Source organism: Oncorhynchus mykiss, chromosome 10 (assembly GCF_057628025.1).
Source record: "Oncorhynchus mykiss isolate SJ-2025 chromosome 10, ASM5762802v1, whole genome shotgun sequence".
Taxonomy (NCBI): Eukaryota; Metazoa; Chordata; class Actinopteri; order Salmoniformes; family Salmonidae; genus Oncorhynchus; species Oncorhynchus mykiss.
In genome coordinates this window covers 84,678,412-84,695,020 of record NC_143031.1, presented here as the reverse complement: position 1 = coordinate 84,695,020, position 16,609 = coordinate 84,678,412, and the positions used below count along the sequence as shown (strand labels likewise).

Genomic DNA, 16,609 nt, shown 5'->3' with positions numbered 1-16,609 from the left:
TGCTGAATATGGAACAAATGGAGGAAGAAAAAAACAGACTGGTTTCACACAAACAAAGATCTCAAGATTGTATCTCAACATGAACGGTTCATTTTCACTGACAAAAGCAAACAGGGAGATAGGAGCAGAATGTTTCCCGTGCCATGTTAACCGCTGATAGCTGACTGTCAGGAATTCTAAAGTAAATCAAATAGAATCAGTAAAACTAGATATAAATAAATAAACCTCAGTTAATGATGTAAATAAATATCTAATCAGTAAAACTATATATAAATAAATAAACTAAAAAAAGCAAACAGGGAGAAAAGAGCAGAATGTTTCCCGTGCCATATTAACCGCTGATAGCTGACTGTCAGGAATTCTAAAGTAAATCAAATATAATCAGTAAAACTATATATAAATAAATAAACCTCAGTTAATGTTGTAAATAAATATCTAATCAGTAAAACTATATATAAATAAATAAACTAAAAAAAGCAAACAGGGAGAAAAGAGCAGAATGTTTCCCGTGCCATATTAACCGCTGATAGCTGACTGTCAGGAATTCTAAAGTAAATCAAATATAATCAGTACAACTATATATAAATAAATAAACCTCAGTTAATGTTGTAAATAAATATCTTATCAGTAAAACTATATATAAATACATGTAGATAACCTCAGTTAATTTGTTAAATAAATATCAGTGATCTAAGAAAAGAGATGCCAGTGATATAACAGGCTAATGAATTGATAACAGAAAAGATACCAGTGATATAACATGCTAATGAATTGATAACAGAATAGATGCCAGTGATATAACAGGCTAATTAATTGATAACAGAATAGATACCAGTGAAATAACAGGCGAATGAATTGATAACAGAAAAGATACAAGTGATGTAACAGGCTAATGAACTGATAACAGAAAACATACCAGTGATATAACATGCTAATGAATTGATAACAGAAAATATACCAGTGATATAACAGGCAAATTAATTGATAACAGAAAAGGAGAATGAGTGGTAACACACACATACACAGACTAACAAACATATACCATATGTATGTGTGAGTCAAGTTATTTTCATGCAGAGCAAAGAAAGTGTTTCAACAACCATGAAAGTAAAATAAGGGAGTGATCGGAGACAAAAATAAACTGAAAATTAATCTTTGAATTAATTCCAGGCAAGGAAAAATCCAGAATGAAATGACGTTCGTTTAACATATTGTCATAGTACAGTGTGTTTTCGTCAGCCGTCCAAATACATTTAAAAAACGGGAGGTTATATATTCACATTGGAAGAGCCATGGCAAATATATGTATTCTCAAACATTCATACAGTATCTCAAACATTCATACAGTATCTCAAACATTCATATAGTATCTCAAACATTCATACAGTATCTCAAACATTCATATAGTATCTCAAACATTCATACAGTATCTCAAACATTCATATAGTATCTCAAACATTCATACAGTATCTCAAACATTCATATAGTATCTCAAACATTCATACAGTATCTCAAACATTCATATAGTATCTCAAACATTCATACAGTATCTCAAACATTCATATAGTATCTCAAACATTCATACAGTATCTCAAACATTCATATAGTATTTTAAACATTCATACAGTATCTCAAACATTCATATAGTATCTCAAACATTCATACAGTATCTCAAACATTCATATAGTATCTCAAACATTCATACAGTATCTCAAACATTCATATAGTATCTCAAACATTCATACAGTATCTCAAACATTCATATAGTATCTCAAACATTCATTCAGTATCTCAAACATACATATAGTATTTTAAACATTCATACAGTATATCAAACATTCATATAGTATCTCAAACATTCATACAGTATCTCAAACATTCATGTAGTATCTCAAACATTCATATAGTATCTCAAACATTCATACAGTATCTCAAACATTCATGTAGTATCTCAAGCATTCATACAGTATATTAAACATTCATACAGTATCTCAAGCATTCATTCAGTATCTCAAGCATTCATTCAGTATCTCAAACATTCATACAGTATCTCAAACATTCATACAGTATCTCAAGCATTCATACAGTATCTCAAGCATTCATTCAGTATCTCAAGCATTCATACAGTATCTCAAGCATTCATACAGTATCTCAAACATTCATACAGTATCTCAAACATTCATGTAGTATCTCAAGCATTCATACAGTATATTAAACATTCATACAGTATCTCAAGCATTCATTCAGTATCTCAAGCATTCATTCAGTATCTCAAACATTCATACAGTATCTCAAACATTCATACAGTATCTCAAGCATTCATACAGTATCTCAAGCATTCATTCAGTATCTCAAGCATTCATACAGTATCTCAAGCATTCATACAGTATCTCAAACATTCATATAGTATCTCAAACATTCATGTAGTATCTCAAACATTCATATAGTATCTCAAACATTCATACAGTATCTCAAACATTCATACAGTATCTCAAACATTCATATAGTATCTCAAACATTCATACAGTATCTCAAACATTCATACAGTATCTCAAACATTCATACAGTATCTCAAACATTCATATAGTATCTCAAACATTCATATAGTATCTCAAACATTCATACAGTATCTCAAGCATTCATACAGTATCTCAAGCATTCATACAGTATCTCAAACATTCATATAGTATCTCAAACATTCATACAGTATCTCAAACATTCATACAGTATCTCAAACATTCATACCGTATCTCAAACATTCATATAGTATCTCAAACATTCATACAGTATATTAAACCTTCATTCAGTATCTCAAACATTCATATAGTATCTCAAACATTCATGCAGCATCTCAAACATTCATACAGTATCTTAAACATTCATATAGTATTTTAAACATTCATACAGTATCTCAAACATCCATATAGTATCTCAAACATTCATATAGTATCTCAAACATTCATATAGTATCTCAAACATTCATACAGTAACTCAAGCGTTCATTCCCTTTGACTTCCTATAGCGTGATGATGATGATGATGGTCGAATGGATGAAGGAGGGAGGGATTGTAGGAGGGAGAAACAGAATGGGTATTGGAGAGGAAGGGATGCAACGCATACCAGCCATAGCATAGCGGCCAGGAACCCACAGCTAACTAGACAGGGTGTTAGTAATAGTATATTACGATAGTATAGCGGCCAGGAACCCACAGGTAACTAGACAAGGTTATATTAATATTATAGTACTATAGCATAGCGGCCAGGAACCCACAGGTAACTAGACGAGGTGTTAGTAATATTATAGTACTATAGTATAGTGGTCAGGAACCCACAGGTAACTAGACAAGGTGTTAGTAATATTATAGTACTATAGTATAGTGGTCAGGAACCCACAGGTAACTAGACAAGGTGTTAGTAATATTATAGTACTATAGTATAGTGGTCAGGAACCCACAGGTAACTAGACAAGGTGTTAGTAATATTATAGTACTATAGTATAGTGGTCAGGAACCCACAGGTAACTAGACAGGGTGTTAGTAATATTATAGTACTATAGTATAGTGGTCAGGAACCCACAGGTAACTAGACAAGGTGTTAGTAATATTATAGTACTATAGTATAGTGGTCAGGAACCCACAGGTAACTAGACAAGGTGTTAGTAATATTATAGTACTATAGTATAGTGGTCAGGAACCCACAGGTAACTAGACGAGGTTATATTAATAGTATATTACTATAGTATAGTGGTCAGGAACCCACAGGTAACTAGACAAGGTGTTAGTAATATTATATTACTATAGTATAGTATATTACACACAACTCGGCTAGTCAAGTGGCCATTGTTGTATGTTAAGCAATGCAAATCATTGGCCTGCGTACTGCATTTTTAAACAAAACGACAATGTAATTGAATCTGTTCTTCCTGGACTACAGGTAGTTCTGAAGGTTAGTTAATGCAGAGCCTGTGTTTGTCACTACCAACAAATGTAATCATTTCAAAAAACAAATAAACTCAGCTTACATTTTTTGTCACTCTTGTCACTCTGTAAGAAAGGAGGGTTCAATACAACAACGTTGAATACAATCAGTGAATAAACATAAATCAGGTTAAAAACAAAAGTGTTTTAACGTTTTATCAAATTTTAACAAGAGGAATGTTCTGAAAAGGTGTAGTTGGTTACCTCGTCATCTGCGTCTAGGTCTGAGTCAGACTCCTGAATAGGACACCAAGGAGAGAAATAAAGAAGGCATTCAGTCTGATCTGTTTTGGGACAGTGTTATTCACACTGAGTCAGATCTGTTTTGGGACAGTGTTATTCACACTGAGTCAGATCTGCTTTGGGACAGTGTTATTCACACTGAGTCAGATCTGTTTTGGGACAGTGTTATTCACACTGAGTCAGATCTGTTTTGGGACAGTGTTATTCACACTGAGTCAGATCTGCTTTGGGACAGTGTTATTCACACTGAGTCAGATCTGTTTTGGGACAGTGTTATTCACACTGAGTCAGATCTGCTTTGGGACAGTGTTATTCACACTGAGTCAGATCTGCTTTGGGACAGTGTTATTCACACTGAGTCAGATCTGTTTTGGGACAGTGTTATTCACACTGAGTCAGATCTGCTTTGGGACAGTGTTATTCACACTGAGTCAGATCTGTTTTGGGACAGTGTTATTCACACTGAGTCAGATCTGTTTTGGGACAGTGTTATTCACACTGAGTCAGATCTGCTTTGGGACAGTGTTATTCACACTGAGTCAGATCTGTTTTGGGACAGTGTTATTCACACTGAGTCAGATCTGTTTTGGGACAGTGTTATTCACACTGAGTCAGATCTGTTTTGGGACAACGTTATTCAGTATGAGCCAGATCTTCAGCGTTATTCACATTTCAGTCCAGGTGTGTTCAGCATTATCATTATTTAATGTTAACACACATTGTGTTCAGTCCAGGTGTGTTCAGCATTATCATTATTTAATGTTAACACACATTGTGTTCAGTCCAGGTGTGTTCAGCATTATCATTATTTAATGTAAACACACATTGTGTTCCGTCCAGGTGTGTTCAGCATTATCATTATTTAATGTTAACACACATTGTGTTCAGTCCAGGTGTGTTCAGCATTATCATTATTTAATGTAAATACACATGGTGTTCAGTCCAGGTGTGTTCAGCATTATCATTATTTAATGTAAATACACATGGTGTTCAGTCCAGGTGTGTTCAGCATTATCATTATTTAATGTAAATACACATGGTGTTCAGTCCAGGTATGTTTAACATTATCATTATTTAATGTAAACACACATTGTGTTCCGTCCAGGTGTGTTCAGCATTATCATTATTTAATGTAAATACACATTGTGTTCAGTCCAGGTGTGTTCAGCATTATCATTATTTAATGTAAATACACATGGTGTTCAGTCCAGGTGTGTTCAGCATTATCATTATTTAATGTAAATACACATGGTGTTCAGTCCAGGTGTGTTCAGCATTATCATTATGTAATGTAAATACACATTGTGTCCAGTCCAGGTGTGTTCAGCATTATCATTATTTAATGTAAATACACATTGTGTCCAGTCCAGGTGTGTTCAGCATTATCATTATTTCATGTCATTACACATTGTGTCCAGTCCAGGTGTGTCCAGTCCAGGTGTGTTCAGCATTATCATTATTTAATGTCATTACACATTGTGTCCAGTCCAGGTGTGTTCAGCATTATTTCCTGTCATTACACATTGTGTCCAGTCCAGATGTGTTCAGCATTATTTCCTGTCATTACACATTGTGTTCAGTCCAGGTGTGTTCAGCATTATTTCCTGTCATTACACATTGTGTTCAGTTCAGGTGTGTTCAGGTGTCTTACCTTGCAGTAGGTGGGCAGCGTGATGTTCAGGTTGCAGATTGCCTTGTGGGTAAGACTACGGTAGGTGCGGGGCTCCTTGGTGAAGGACAGTCTGCCACACGGCTCCTGGGCGCAGTCACGAATCTGTCAATCAATCAATCAATCAACCAATCAACCAATCACTGGAGACTCATGGAATCAGGTGAAGGTGGGAATATTAGCAAGGAATGTGAAAAAACATTCTGGTATATTATACTGTATAATCAAACTCATTAAAATACATACTAAATTATATAGCAGTGTCTATGATGTACTCAAAACTCATTAAAATACATACTAAATTATATAGCAGTGTCTATGATGTACTCAAAACTCATTAAAATACATACTAAATCATATACCAGTGTCTATGATGTATTCTAAACTATATATCAGTGTCACTGTTTCCCAGTGTAGAAGTCCATTCAGAACTAAAATAAAGTGGACAACTACGTCACACTCTCCCAGCGTAGAAGAAGTCCATTCAGAACTAAAACAAAGTGGACAACTATGTCACACTCTCCCAGCGTAGAAGAAGTCCTTTCATAACTAAAACAAAGTGGACAACTACGTCACACTCTCCCAGCGTAGAAGAAGTCCATTCAGAACTAAAACAAAGTGGAACAACTACGTCACACTCTCCCAGCGTAGAAGAAGTCATTTCAGAACTAAAACAAAGTGGACAACTACGTCATACTCTCCCAGCGTAGAAGAAGTCCTTTCAGAACTAAAACAAAGTGGACAACTACGTCACACTCTCCCAGCGTAGAAGAAGTCCTTTCAGAACTAAAACAAAGTGGAACAACTATGTCACACTCTCCCAGCGTAGAAGAAGTCCATTCAGAACTAAAACAAAGTGGCCAACTACTTCACACTCTCCCAGCGTAGAAGAAGTCCTTTCAGAACTAAAACAAAGTGGACAACTACGTCATACTCTCCCAGCGTAGAAGAAGTCCTTTCAGAACTAAAACAAAGTGGACAACTACGTCACACTCTCCCAGCGTAGAAGAAGTCCATTCAGAACTAAAACAAAGTGGGACAACTAGGTCACACTCTCCCAGCGTAGAAGAAGTCCATTCAGAACTAAAACAAAGTGGGACAACTAGGTCACACTCTCCCAGCGTAGAAGAAGTCCAGTAAAGGAGTGTTACCTTGATGAAGAGTGCGAGACGGTTCTCTTTGAATGCATAGAAGCTGAAGACGTGATGCTGTCCACTCTTGGTCAGAGGAACCAGGTTCCCAAAACAGTCTGCAAAGATAGGCTTCCCTTCCAGTACCTATTGTAGGGACAGACAGACAGACAGTAGAGAGCTAGGGTCAAATCAGTCCGTAAAGATAGGCGTCCCTTCCAATACCTATTGTAGGGACAGACAGACAGACAGTAGAGAGCTAGGGTCAAATCAGTCCGTAAAGATAGGCGTCCCTTCCAATACCTAATGTAGGGACAGACAGACAGACAGTAGAGAGCTAGGGTCAAATCAGTCCGTAAAGATAGGCGTCCCTTCCAATACCTATAGTAGGGACAGACAGACAGACATACAGACAGACAGGGTCAGACACCAATACCCCCCCCCCCCCCCACTTCACCTCTACATCTCTCTACTCCGGACCCCTCTGTGAATTTCTCTTGCTTTTCCAGATCTCCCCCTCTCCTCCTTCCCCCACCACTCACCTCTTCTCCCTCTCCCTCTCCCTCCTCCCCTATCCTCTCCTCCTTCCCGCTCTCACCTCTACTCCCTCTCTCCCCCTCCCCATTCCCCTCTCCTCCTTCACCCCTCTCCCATCTACTCCCTCTCCCCCCACTCTCCTCTCCTCCTTGCCCCCCCTCTCCCCTCTCCTCCTCTCCCCCTCCCTCTCCTCTCCTCCTTCCCCCCCTCACCTCTCCTCCCTCTACCTCCTCTCCTCTCCCCCCTCTCCCCTCTCCTCCCTCTCCATTCTCCTCCTCCTTGCCCCCCCTCTCTCCTCTCCTCCTCTCCCCTTCCCTCTCCTCTCCTCCTTCCCCCCTCACCTCTCCTTCCTCTCCCTCCTCTCCTCTCCCCCCTCTCCCCTCTCCTCCCTCTCCCCCCTCTCCCCCTCCCCATTCTCCTCTCCTCCTTGCCCCCCCTCTCTCCTCTCCTCCTCTCCCCCTCCCCATTCTCTTCTCCTCCTTCCCCTCCTCTCACCTCTACGTCTCTACTCCGGGCCACCTCTGTGAAGTTCTCTTGCTGTTCCAGCGTCTTGTCCATCTTGTCGTCCGTCATGCAGAAGCAGCGGAGGCGAGCCTCGATGGGGTCCAGCGTCTTGGCGAAGATGACGAACTTGGCCATGTAGGGGACACAGATGATCTCTCTGTACAGCTGGGTAGAGAAACTCACAGCCTCCTGGGTCTGACGACAGTCTATCAGCCAGAACCTACAGCGCACCGGAGGGGGGTGATCAATAATTCATCAATTGATAGATTCATCAATCAATCAATAGACCAATCTGTCAGTCAGTCTATAAGCCAGAACCTACAAGAGGCTAGATAATCAATCAACCTATCAAGGATGTAACAGATCAATCAATCGTATCCAATGAAGAATCAATCATTCCATCAGTTAATTAATCAGAAAGAGGATGATGTTTTCACTAGAATGTCAAAAACAACAGACAGATGAAAACACACCAGTTTCACACATTACCTCGCTGACACGTTGGTGGTGAAGGACACACATTGGTTGATGAAGGTGAGGGGGGTGGAGCCAGTGATGTCCTCCCATTGGGCAGGAGTGGTCCCACCTAGAACACACATCACGAAGGAACTCCGGTTAATATATTCAACATATTAATGTGGGTTGACTCAAACCAGGCTTTGATGAATATCAAGAAGGTAAACATGACTACTCAAAATCAATCATTCAGTCAGTTAGTTAATCAACCAACCAGCCAATCAAACAACCAATTCAAACAACCTATCAATGGGCCAAACAATCAATCAATCAAACAGCCAATTAAACAACCAGCCAATCAACCAATCAACAGTCATTCCCTACGCACCAGTGATGCTGCAGAGCAGACGCAGAGTGGGCGTGTCCCCTCCAAACACGTTGCCTGTCCCGTCATTGGTCGAGCTTTTGGGGACAGGGATCGTCATGGTGATTGGCTTGTGGAACTTCCGCCTCCTGGGCTCCAAGGTAACGATGGGGCTAAAAGTAGCTTTGTTACCCAGAATCCTCTTCACCAGGTCTACGCTGATTGGCTGGGCCTAGGAGGAAGTGAACAAGAGTTAGGAAGTAGAAACAACGAACTTGAAAGTGTTCAGTTTGTCGTTACCAAATACATTTTTGTTGGGGCCGAAGACCAACTTGAAAAAGCTACACACACAGACCCCACCCCTCCCTACCTGTAGTCCAACCCTGATCTTCTTAGTGAGAGCCCCCTCTGGGAACACAGCCTGGACCTGAGGTACCAGAGTACTGCTCAACACCGCTCCCTCAGGACCAATCAGTTGGCTGTCCTGCTTGATGCGCGACACCACCGCAAAGTATTGTGGGAAGTCCCTGGTGACGATACGGCAGATCCTCTTCTTCTCCAGCTCCTCAGGAGAGTCCAGCTCTGGAGGACGAACCAATGGGTGGAGCGGGGAAGCAGGGTCAGATGATACACAAGGACCAATCAGATTGAGCAGTCGGACCTAAATGTTTCCTAATCTTTGGTGAAAGAATAAGGTAGAACGATTGGTGGCTTGGTACTAACATGGCGGCCCGGTTCTGTTGCGTCCCTCATGCCTCCTCCCTGCTCCTCCCTCCACCCTTTCTCACCCATCTCATCCCCTCCGTCCACTCCCTGTCCTCCCTTCCCTTCCCTTCTCCCTCCCCATCCAGCTCTCCCCCGCACCAGACCTTCCCACTCGTCCCCCCGTCCCTCCCCCGTCTCCCCTCACCCTCGTCCATGCCGTTCAGTATTTGGTTGAGTTCCTCCTCAGTGTGTTCACAGTGATGTTCCCTCCAGCTCTCCCCCATCTCACTCCTCAGAATCACCAGCTCCCGCTCCGTGCCCCGCAGGGCCGCGAAGTGAGGGATCTCCACAATCACCGGCCTGTTGGGACAGAGGTCAGGGGTTAGAGGGTAAAGGTTGTGATGACAGGAGGACGCCTTCCATGGAAGAACACAAAACATCACAAGATGAGGGACAAAGAAATCCTGGAGAAATTCCTGGAGGAGATTCAAGCAAACAGAAGGATATGATATTTTGATGATGAGGAGGAGGAGGAGGAGGAGGAGGAGGAGGAGGAGGAGGAGGAGGAGGGTCAGGTGACATACTATTCCGAACATAGAAAAATCACAACATTACAATATGGGGAGGAAAAATCATGGGGGGTAATGGGATAAAACTGGAACTGATTCAGACTGTAATTCTCAACAACACAACGACACTGTAACTCAAATGTGGAGAGGGCTGGGGAGAAGATATGATGAGACCAGGGTATATATGATGAGACCAGGGTATATATGATGAGACCAGGGTAAATATGATGAGACCAGGGTATATATGATGAGACCAGGGTAAATATGATGAGACCAGGGTATATATGATGAGACCAGGGTAAATATGATGAGACCAGGGTATATATGATGAGACCAGGGTATATATGATGAGACCAGGGTAAATATGATGAGACCAGGGTATATATGATGAGACCAGGGTAAATATGATGAGACCAGGGTATATATGATGAGACCATCGTAGATATGATGAGACCAGGGTATATATGATGGGACCAGGGTATATATGGTGAGACCAGGGTATATATGGTCTGGCTGGGTGGGTGGGGGGTATATATGATGAGACCAGGGTATTTATGATGAGACCAGGGTATATATGGTGAGACCAGGGTATATATGGTCTGGCTGGGTGGGTGGGGGGTATATATAATGAGACCAGGGGCCGGGGTATATATTGTGTCCCTTCTCTCTCTCCGTGGTCTCCGTGCCAGGAGGCCCCAGCTGTAGTGTTTGAGTTACCCCAGGAACTTGGCTGCCTAGAGGCCCCAGCTGTAGTGTTTAGTTACCCCAGGAACTTGGTGTCTAGAGGCCCCAGCTGTAGTGTTTTATTTACCCCAGGAACTTGGTGCCTAGAGGACCCAGCTGTAGTGTTTAGTTACCCCAGGAACTTGGTGCCTAGAGGCCTCAGCAGTAGTGTTTTATTTACCCCAGGAACTTGGTGCCTAGAGGCTCCAGCTGTAGTGTGTGATTTACCCTAGGAACTTGGTGCCTAGAGGCCCCAGCTGTAGTGTTTTAGTTACCCCAGGAACTTGGTGCCTAGAGGCTCCAGCTGTAGTGTGTGATTTACCCCAGGAACTTGGTGCCAGGAGGCCCCAGCTGTAGTATCCTGCTGACAAGACTCTCTCCCTCGTTGAGAGGGGGCGGGGCCGTGGGGAGGTGGAGCTTACTGATCCATTACGCAGCACGGGGGGAGAAGAGAACGTCAACACACACACACACGCAAGGACGTACACACATACACACACGAGCGCACATACACACAGACTAACTCTCTCTCTCTCTCTCTCTCTCGTCCACACTCCCCCTCCCTCTCTCCATCTTACCCGAGGAACTGTGCCCCGGTGGGGCCGACCTCGATGATGCGTCCTGCCAGCCCCTCTCCCTCCACCATGGGGGGCATGGACGCCAGGCGGTGCCTCTTCACCAGGCGGCACGTCACCCGCGTCGGAGCGGAACACTTCCTGGGCGGCACGATGATGCGCAGCCCGTTGTGACGGCAACCACGCATGGCCCCACCCCTGGCGTCCACCATGAAACTGACCAGGAAGCTGAAGGGAGAGGAGGAGAGGAGGGAGAGGGATTAGGGAAGGGGAGAGGAGATGGAGTGGGGAAGGGGTGATGGAGATGGAGAGGGAGTAGGGAGTAGGGAAGGGGAGAGGAGATGGAGAGGTATTAGGGAAGGGGAGAGGAGATGACATAGGGAAGGGGAGAGGAGATGGAGTGGGGAAGGGGTGATGGAGATGGAAAGGGAGTAGGGAAGGGGAGAGGAGAGGGAGAAGGGGGAAGGGAAGGGGTGAGGAGAGGAGAGGGAGTAGGGAAGGGGTGAGGAGAGGAAAGGGAGTAGGGAAGGGGAGAGGAGAGGGAGAGGGAGTAGGGAAGGGGAGAGGAGAGGGAGTAGGGAAGGGGTGAGGAGAGGGAGAGGGAGTAGGGAAGGGGAGAGGAGAGGGAGAGGGAGTAGGGAAGGGGAGAGGAGAGGGAGAGGGAGTAGGGAAGGGGTGAGGAGAGGGAGAGGGAGTAGGGAAGGGGTGAGGAGAGGGAGAGGGAGTAGGGAAGGGGTGAGGAGAGGGAGTAGGGAGTAGGGAGTAGGGAAGGGGTGAGGAGAGGGAGAGGGAGTAGGGAAAAGGTGAGGACAGGTAGAGGGAGTATGGAAGGGGTGAGGCGAGGAGAGGGAGAGGGAGTAGGGAGAGGGAGTAGGGAAGGGGTGAGGAGAGGGAGAAGAAGAGGGAGTAGGGAAGGGGTGAGGAGAGGAGAGGGAGAGCGAGAGGGAGAAAGGAAGGGGTGAGGAGAGGGAGTAGGGAAGGTTTGAGGAGAGGAGAGGGAGAGGGAGTAAGGAAGGGGTGAGGAGAGGGAGTAGGGGAAACGGGGGAGAAGAGGGAGAGGTGTAGAAGGAGAGGGAGTAGGGAAGTGTTGAGGAGAGGGAGAGGGAGGAGGGGAAACGGGGGAGAAGGGGTTAAATGGTTGATCTGTGAAAGGGTGCGTTTCCACCATCATTTTTTGCATAATTTTACAGTCATTAAAAGATCTCACCATGTGGAACGAACAAATGATCTGTCGCCATTTATACAACGATACCAAAACTTTTCATCGCAGATGTTGTGAGTTTAAAAATGTTTTTTATGCGGTATGACTTTACTCGCATAAAAACTGTGGATGGAAACAGTGGTTAGTGACATTGTTGTGAAGTGAGAAACAGGCCGTTTATAAAGTCCGAGCTCTATCATGTTCCTCAATGAATTCAGCGCATTTCAGCAGTACACCTCCCTAGGTTATCTCTGAGCGCGCTCAGGAAGCACCGACTCGGTATCCGCAGTCAAACAAAAAAGTCAAACGACCAAAGTTGCTGCATAACCTCCTTTCAACGAATGACAGAACATCTCCGATATTTGGCAAAATCGAGTGAATGATTATACAGGTAGTACATCAGCTGATGAATAACGTGGAGATGAAGACCGGAAATAGTTTAAATATCAAGGTTTTTTTAAACAGTGACTTAACTCTGTTTTTAAAATATCAATATCTACTCTCGTAACGTTTGTTGATCACACGTTCTCTACCGAAGCTCTCATATGGGGAGGCAATAAGAGACAGCACTGAGAAGTAGGGTGAATTCTATAGTGGTATTTTGACATGCATAGGTAAGACAAGTTCTTTGACAATGCAACCTAGTGGATTACAGAATAAAATTTGACATTTTCATGCCAGGCAGGAGTCCGGAGTTAGGGGTTTCAGTGGGATTGGGACTGGACAGCATAACAGCCTAGGTTCCAGAGGACAGGAGGGGACAGGATAACAGCCTAGGTTCCAGAGGACAGGAGGGGACAGGATAACAGCCTAGGTTCCAGAGGACAGCAGGGGACTGGACAGGATAACAGCCTAGGTTCCAGAGGACACGAGGGGACTGGACAGGATAACATCCTAGGTTCCAGAGGACAGGAGGGGACAGGATAACAGCCTAGGTTCCAGAGGACAGGAGGGGACAGGATAACAGCCTAGGTTCCAGAGGACAGGAGGGGACAGGATAACAGCCTAGGTTCCAGAGGACAGGAGGGGACAGGATAACAGCCTAGGTTTCAGAGGACAGGAGGGGACAGGATAACAGCCTAGGTTCCAGAGGACAGGAGGGGACAGGATAACAGCCTAGGTTCCAGAGGACAGGAGGGGACAGGATAACAGCCTAGGTTCCAGAGGACAGGAGGGGACAGGACAGGATAACAGCTTAGGTTCCAGAGGACAGGAGGGGACAGGACAGGATAACAGCCTAGGTTCCAGAGGACAGGAGGGGACAGGACAGGATAACAGCTTAGGTTCCAGAGGACAGGAGGGGACAGGATAACAGCCTAGGTTCCAGAGGACAGGAGGGGACAGGATAACAGCCTAGGTTCCAGAGGACAGGAGGGGACAGGACAGGATAACAGCCTAGGTTCCAGAGGACAGGAGGGGACAGGACAGGATAACATCCTAGGTTCCAGAGGACAGGAGGGGACAGGATAACAGCCTAGGTTCCAGAGGACAGGAGGGGACAGGATAACAGCCTAGGTTCCAGAGGACAGGAGGGTACAGCATAACAGCCTAGGTTCCAGAGGAAAGGTGGAGACAGGATAACAGCCTAGGTTCCAGAGGACAGGAGGGGACTGGACAGGATAACAGCCTAGGTTCCAGAGGACAGGAGGGGACAGGATAACAGCCTAGGTTCCAGAGGACAGGAGGGGACAGCATAACAGCCTAGGTTCCAGAGGACAGGAGGGGACTGGATAACAGCCTAGGTTCCAGAGGACAGGAGGGGACTGGACAGGATAACAGCCTAGGTTCCAGAGGACAGGAGGGGACTGGACAGGATAACAGCCTAGGTTCCAGAGGACAGGAGGGTACTGGACAGGATAACAGCCTAGGTTCCAGAGGTAGGAGGGGACATGATAACAGCCTAGGTTCCAGAGGACAGGAGGGGACAGGATAACAGCCTAGGTTCCAGAGGACAGGAGGGGACAGGATAACAGCCTAGGTTCCAGAGGACAGGACTGGACAGGATAACAGCCTAGGTTCCAGAGGACAGGAGGGGACAGGATAACAGCCTAGGTTCCAGAGGACAGGAGGGGACAGGATAACAGCCTAGGTTCCAGAGGACAGGAGGGGACAGGACAGGATAACAGCCTAGGTTCCAGAGGACAGGAGGGGACTGGACAGGATAACAGCCTAGGTTCCAGAGGACAGGAGGGGACAGGATAACAGCCTAGGTTCCAGAGGACAGGAGGGGACAGGATAACAGCCTAGGTTCCAGAGGACAGGAGGGGACAGGATAACAGCCTAGGTTCCAGAGGACAGGAGGGGACAGGATAACAGCCTAGGTTCCAGAGGACAGGAGGGGACAGGATAACAGCCTAGGTTCCAGAGGACAGGAGGGGACAGGATAACATCCTAGGTTCCAGAGGACAGGAGGGTACTGGACAGGATAACAGCCTAGGTTCCAGAGGACAGGAGGGGACTGGACAGGATAACAGCCTAGGTTCCAGAGGACAGGAGGGGACAGGATAACAGCCTAGGTTCCAGAGGACAGGAGGGGACAGAATAACAGCCTAGGTTCCAGAGGACAGGAGGGTACTGGACAGGATAACAGCCTAGGTTCCAGAGGACAGGAGGGGACTGGATAGGATAACAGCCTAGGTTCCAGAGGACAGGAGGGAACTGGACAGGATAACAGCCTAGGTTCCAGAGGACAGGAGGGTACTGGATAGGATAATAGCCTAGGTTCCAGAGGACAGGAGGGTACTGGACAGGATAACAACCTAGGTTCCAGAGGACAGGAGGGTACTGGATAGGATTATAGCCTAGGTTCCAGAGGACAGGAGGGTACTGGACAGGATAACAGCCTAGGTTCCAGAGGACATGAGAAGATAGAACTGTCACTCTTGCCTCTCTGAATTGTTAACAAACTTATTGTCTCTGACAGAGATGCCTACGTAGTGAATTGTTAACGAACTTCATGTCTCTGACAGAGATGCCTACGTAGTGAATTGTTAACAAACTTCTTGTCTCTGACAGAGATGCCTATTCCATTCTATTCACTTCCATTCCATTCTATTCACTTCCATTCCATTCTATTCACTTCCATTCTATTCACTTCTATTCCATTCTATTCACTTCCATTCCATTCTATTCACTTCCATTCCATTCAATTCACTTCCATTCCATTCTATTCACTTCCATTCCATTCTATTCACTTCCATTCCATTCTATTCACTTCCATTCTAATCACTTCCATTCTATTCACTTCTATTCCATTCTATTCACATCCATTATATTCACTTCTATTCCATTCTATTCACTTCCATTCTATTCACTTCCATTCTATTCACTTCCATTCCATTCTATTCACTTCCATTCCATTCTATTCACATCCATTCTATTCACTTCCATTCTATTCACTTCCATTCTATTCACTTCCATTCCATTCTATTTACTTCCATTCTATTCACTTCCATTCTATTCACTTCTATTCTATTCACTTCTATTCTATTCACTTCCATTCTATTCACTTCCATTCCATTCTATTCACTTCCATTCTATTCACTTCTATTCCATTCTATTCACTTCCATTCCATTCTATTCACTTCTTTTCCATTCTATTCACTTCCATTTTATTCACTTCCATTCCATTCTATTCACTTCCATTCTATTCACTTCTATTCCATTCTATTCACTTCCATTCTATTCACTTCCATTCTGTTCACTTCCATTCTATTCACTTCCATTCTATTCACTTCTATTCCATTCTATTCAATTCCATTCTATTCACTTCTATTCCATTCTATTCACTTCCATTCTATTCACTTCCATTCTATTCACTTCCATTCCATTCTATTCACTTCCATTCCATTCTATTCACATCCATTCTATTCACTTCCATTCTATTCACTTCCATTCTATTCACTTCCATTCTATTCACTTCCATTCTATTCACTTCCATTCCATTCTATTCACTT

At 44.1% G+C, this 16,609-nt stretch overlaps 1 protein-coding gene across 18 annotated transcripts in view; it reads right to left on the bottom strand.

Moving 5' to 3' along the window:
• LOC110515949 (uncharacterized) overlaps positions 1–16,609 on the bottom strand; it is a 234,461-nt gene that overhangs the window by 65,376 nt on the left and 152,476 nt on the right. For 10 of the 18 annotated variants that reach the window (XM_090188230.1, XM_090188231.1, XM_090188242.1 and 7 more), the window contains 11 exons: positions 11,456–11,680; positions 11,200–11,298; positions 9,791–9,945; positions 9,251–9,462; positions 8,905–9,112; positions 8,550–8,646; positions 8,052–8,280; positions 7,041–7,166; positions 5,872–5,994; positions 4,182–4,214; positions 4,022–4,043 (listed from right to left, as the gene is read on the bottom strand). In XM_090188230.1, coding sequence (XP_090044356.1) covers positions 4,022–4,043; positions 4,182–4,214; positions 5,872–5,994; positions 7,041–7,166; positions 8,052–8,280; positions 8,550–8,646; positions 8,905–9,112; positions 9,251–9,462; positions 9,791–9,945; positions 11,200–11,298; positions 11,456–11,680 — 1,529 coding nt within the window. The remainder of the gene's footprint in view (positions 1–4,021; positions 4,044–4,181; positions 4,215–5,871; positions 5,995–7,040; positions 7,167–8,051; positions 8,281–8,549; positions 8,647–8,904; positions 9,113–9,250; positions 9,463–9,790; positions 9,946–11,199; positions 11,299–11,455; positions 11,681–16,609) is intronic. The other 8 variants (XM_090188245.1, XM_090188246.1, XM_090188241.1 and 5 more) reach the window with 1 other exon arrangement.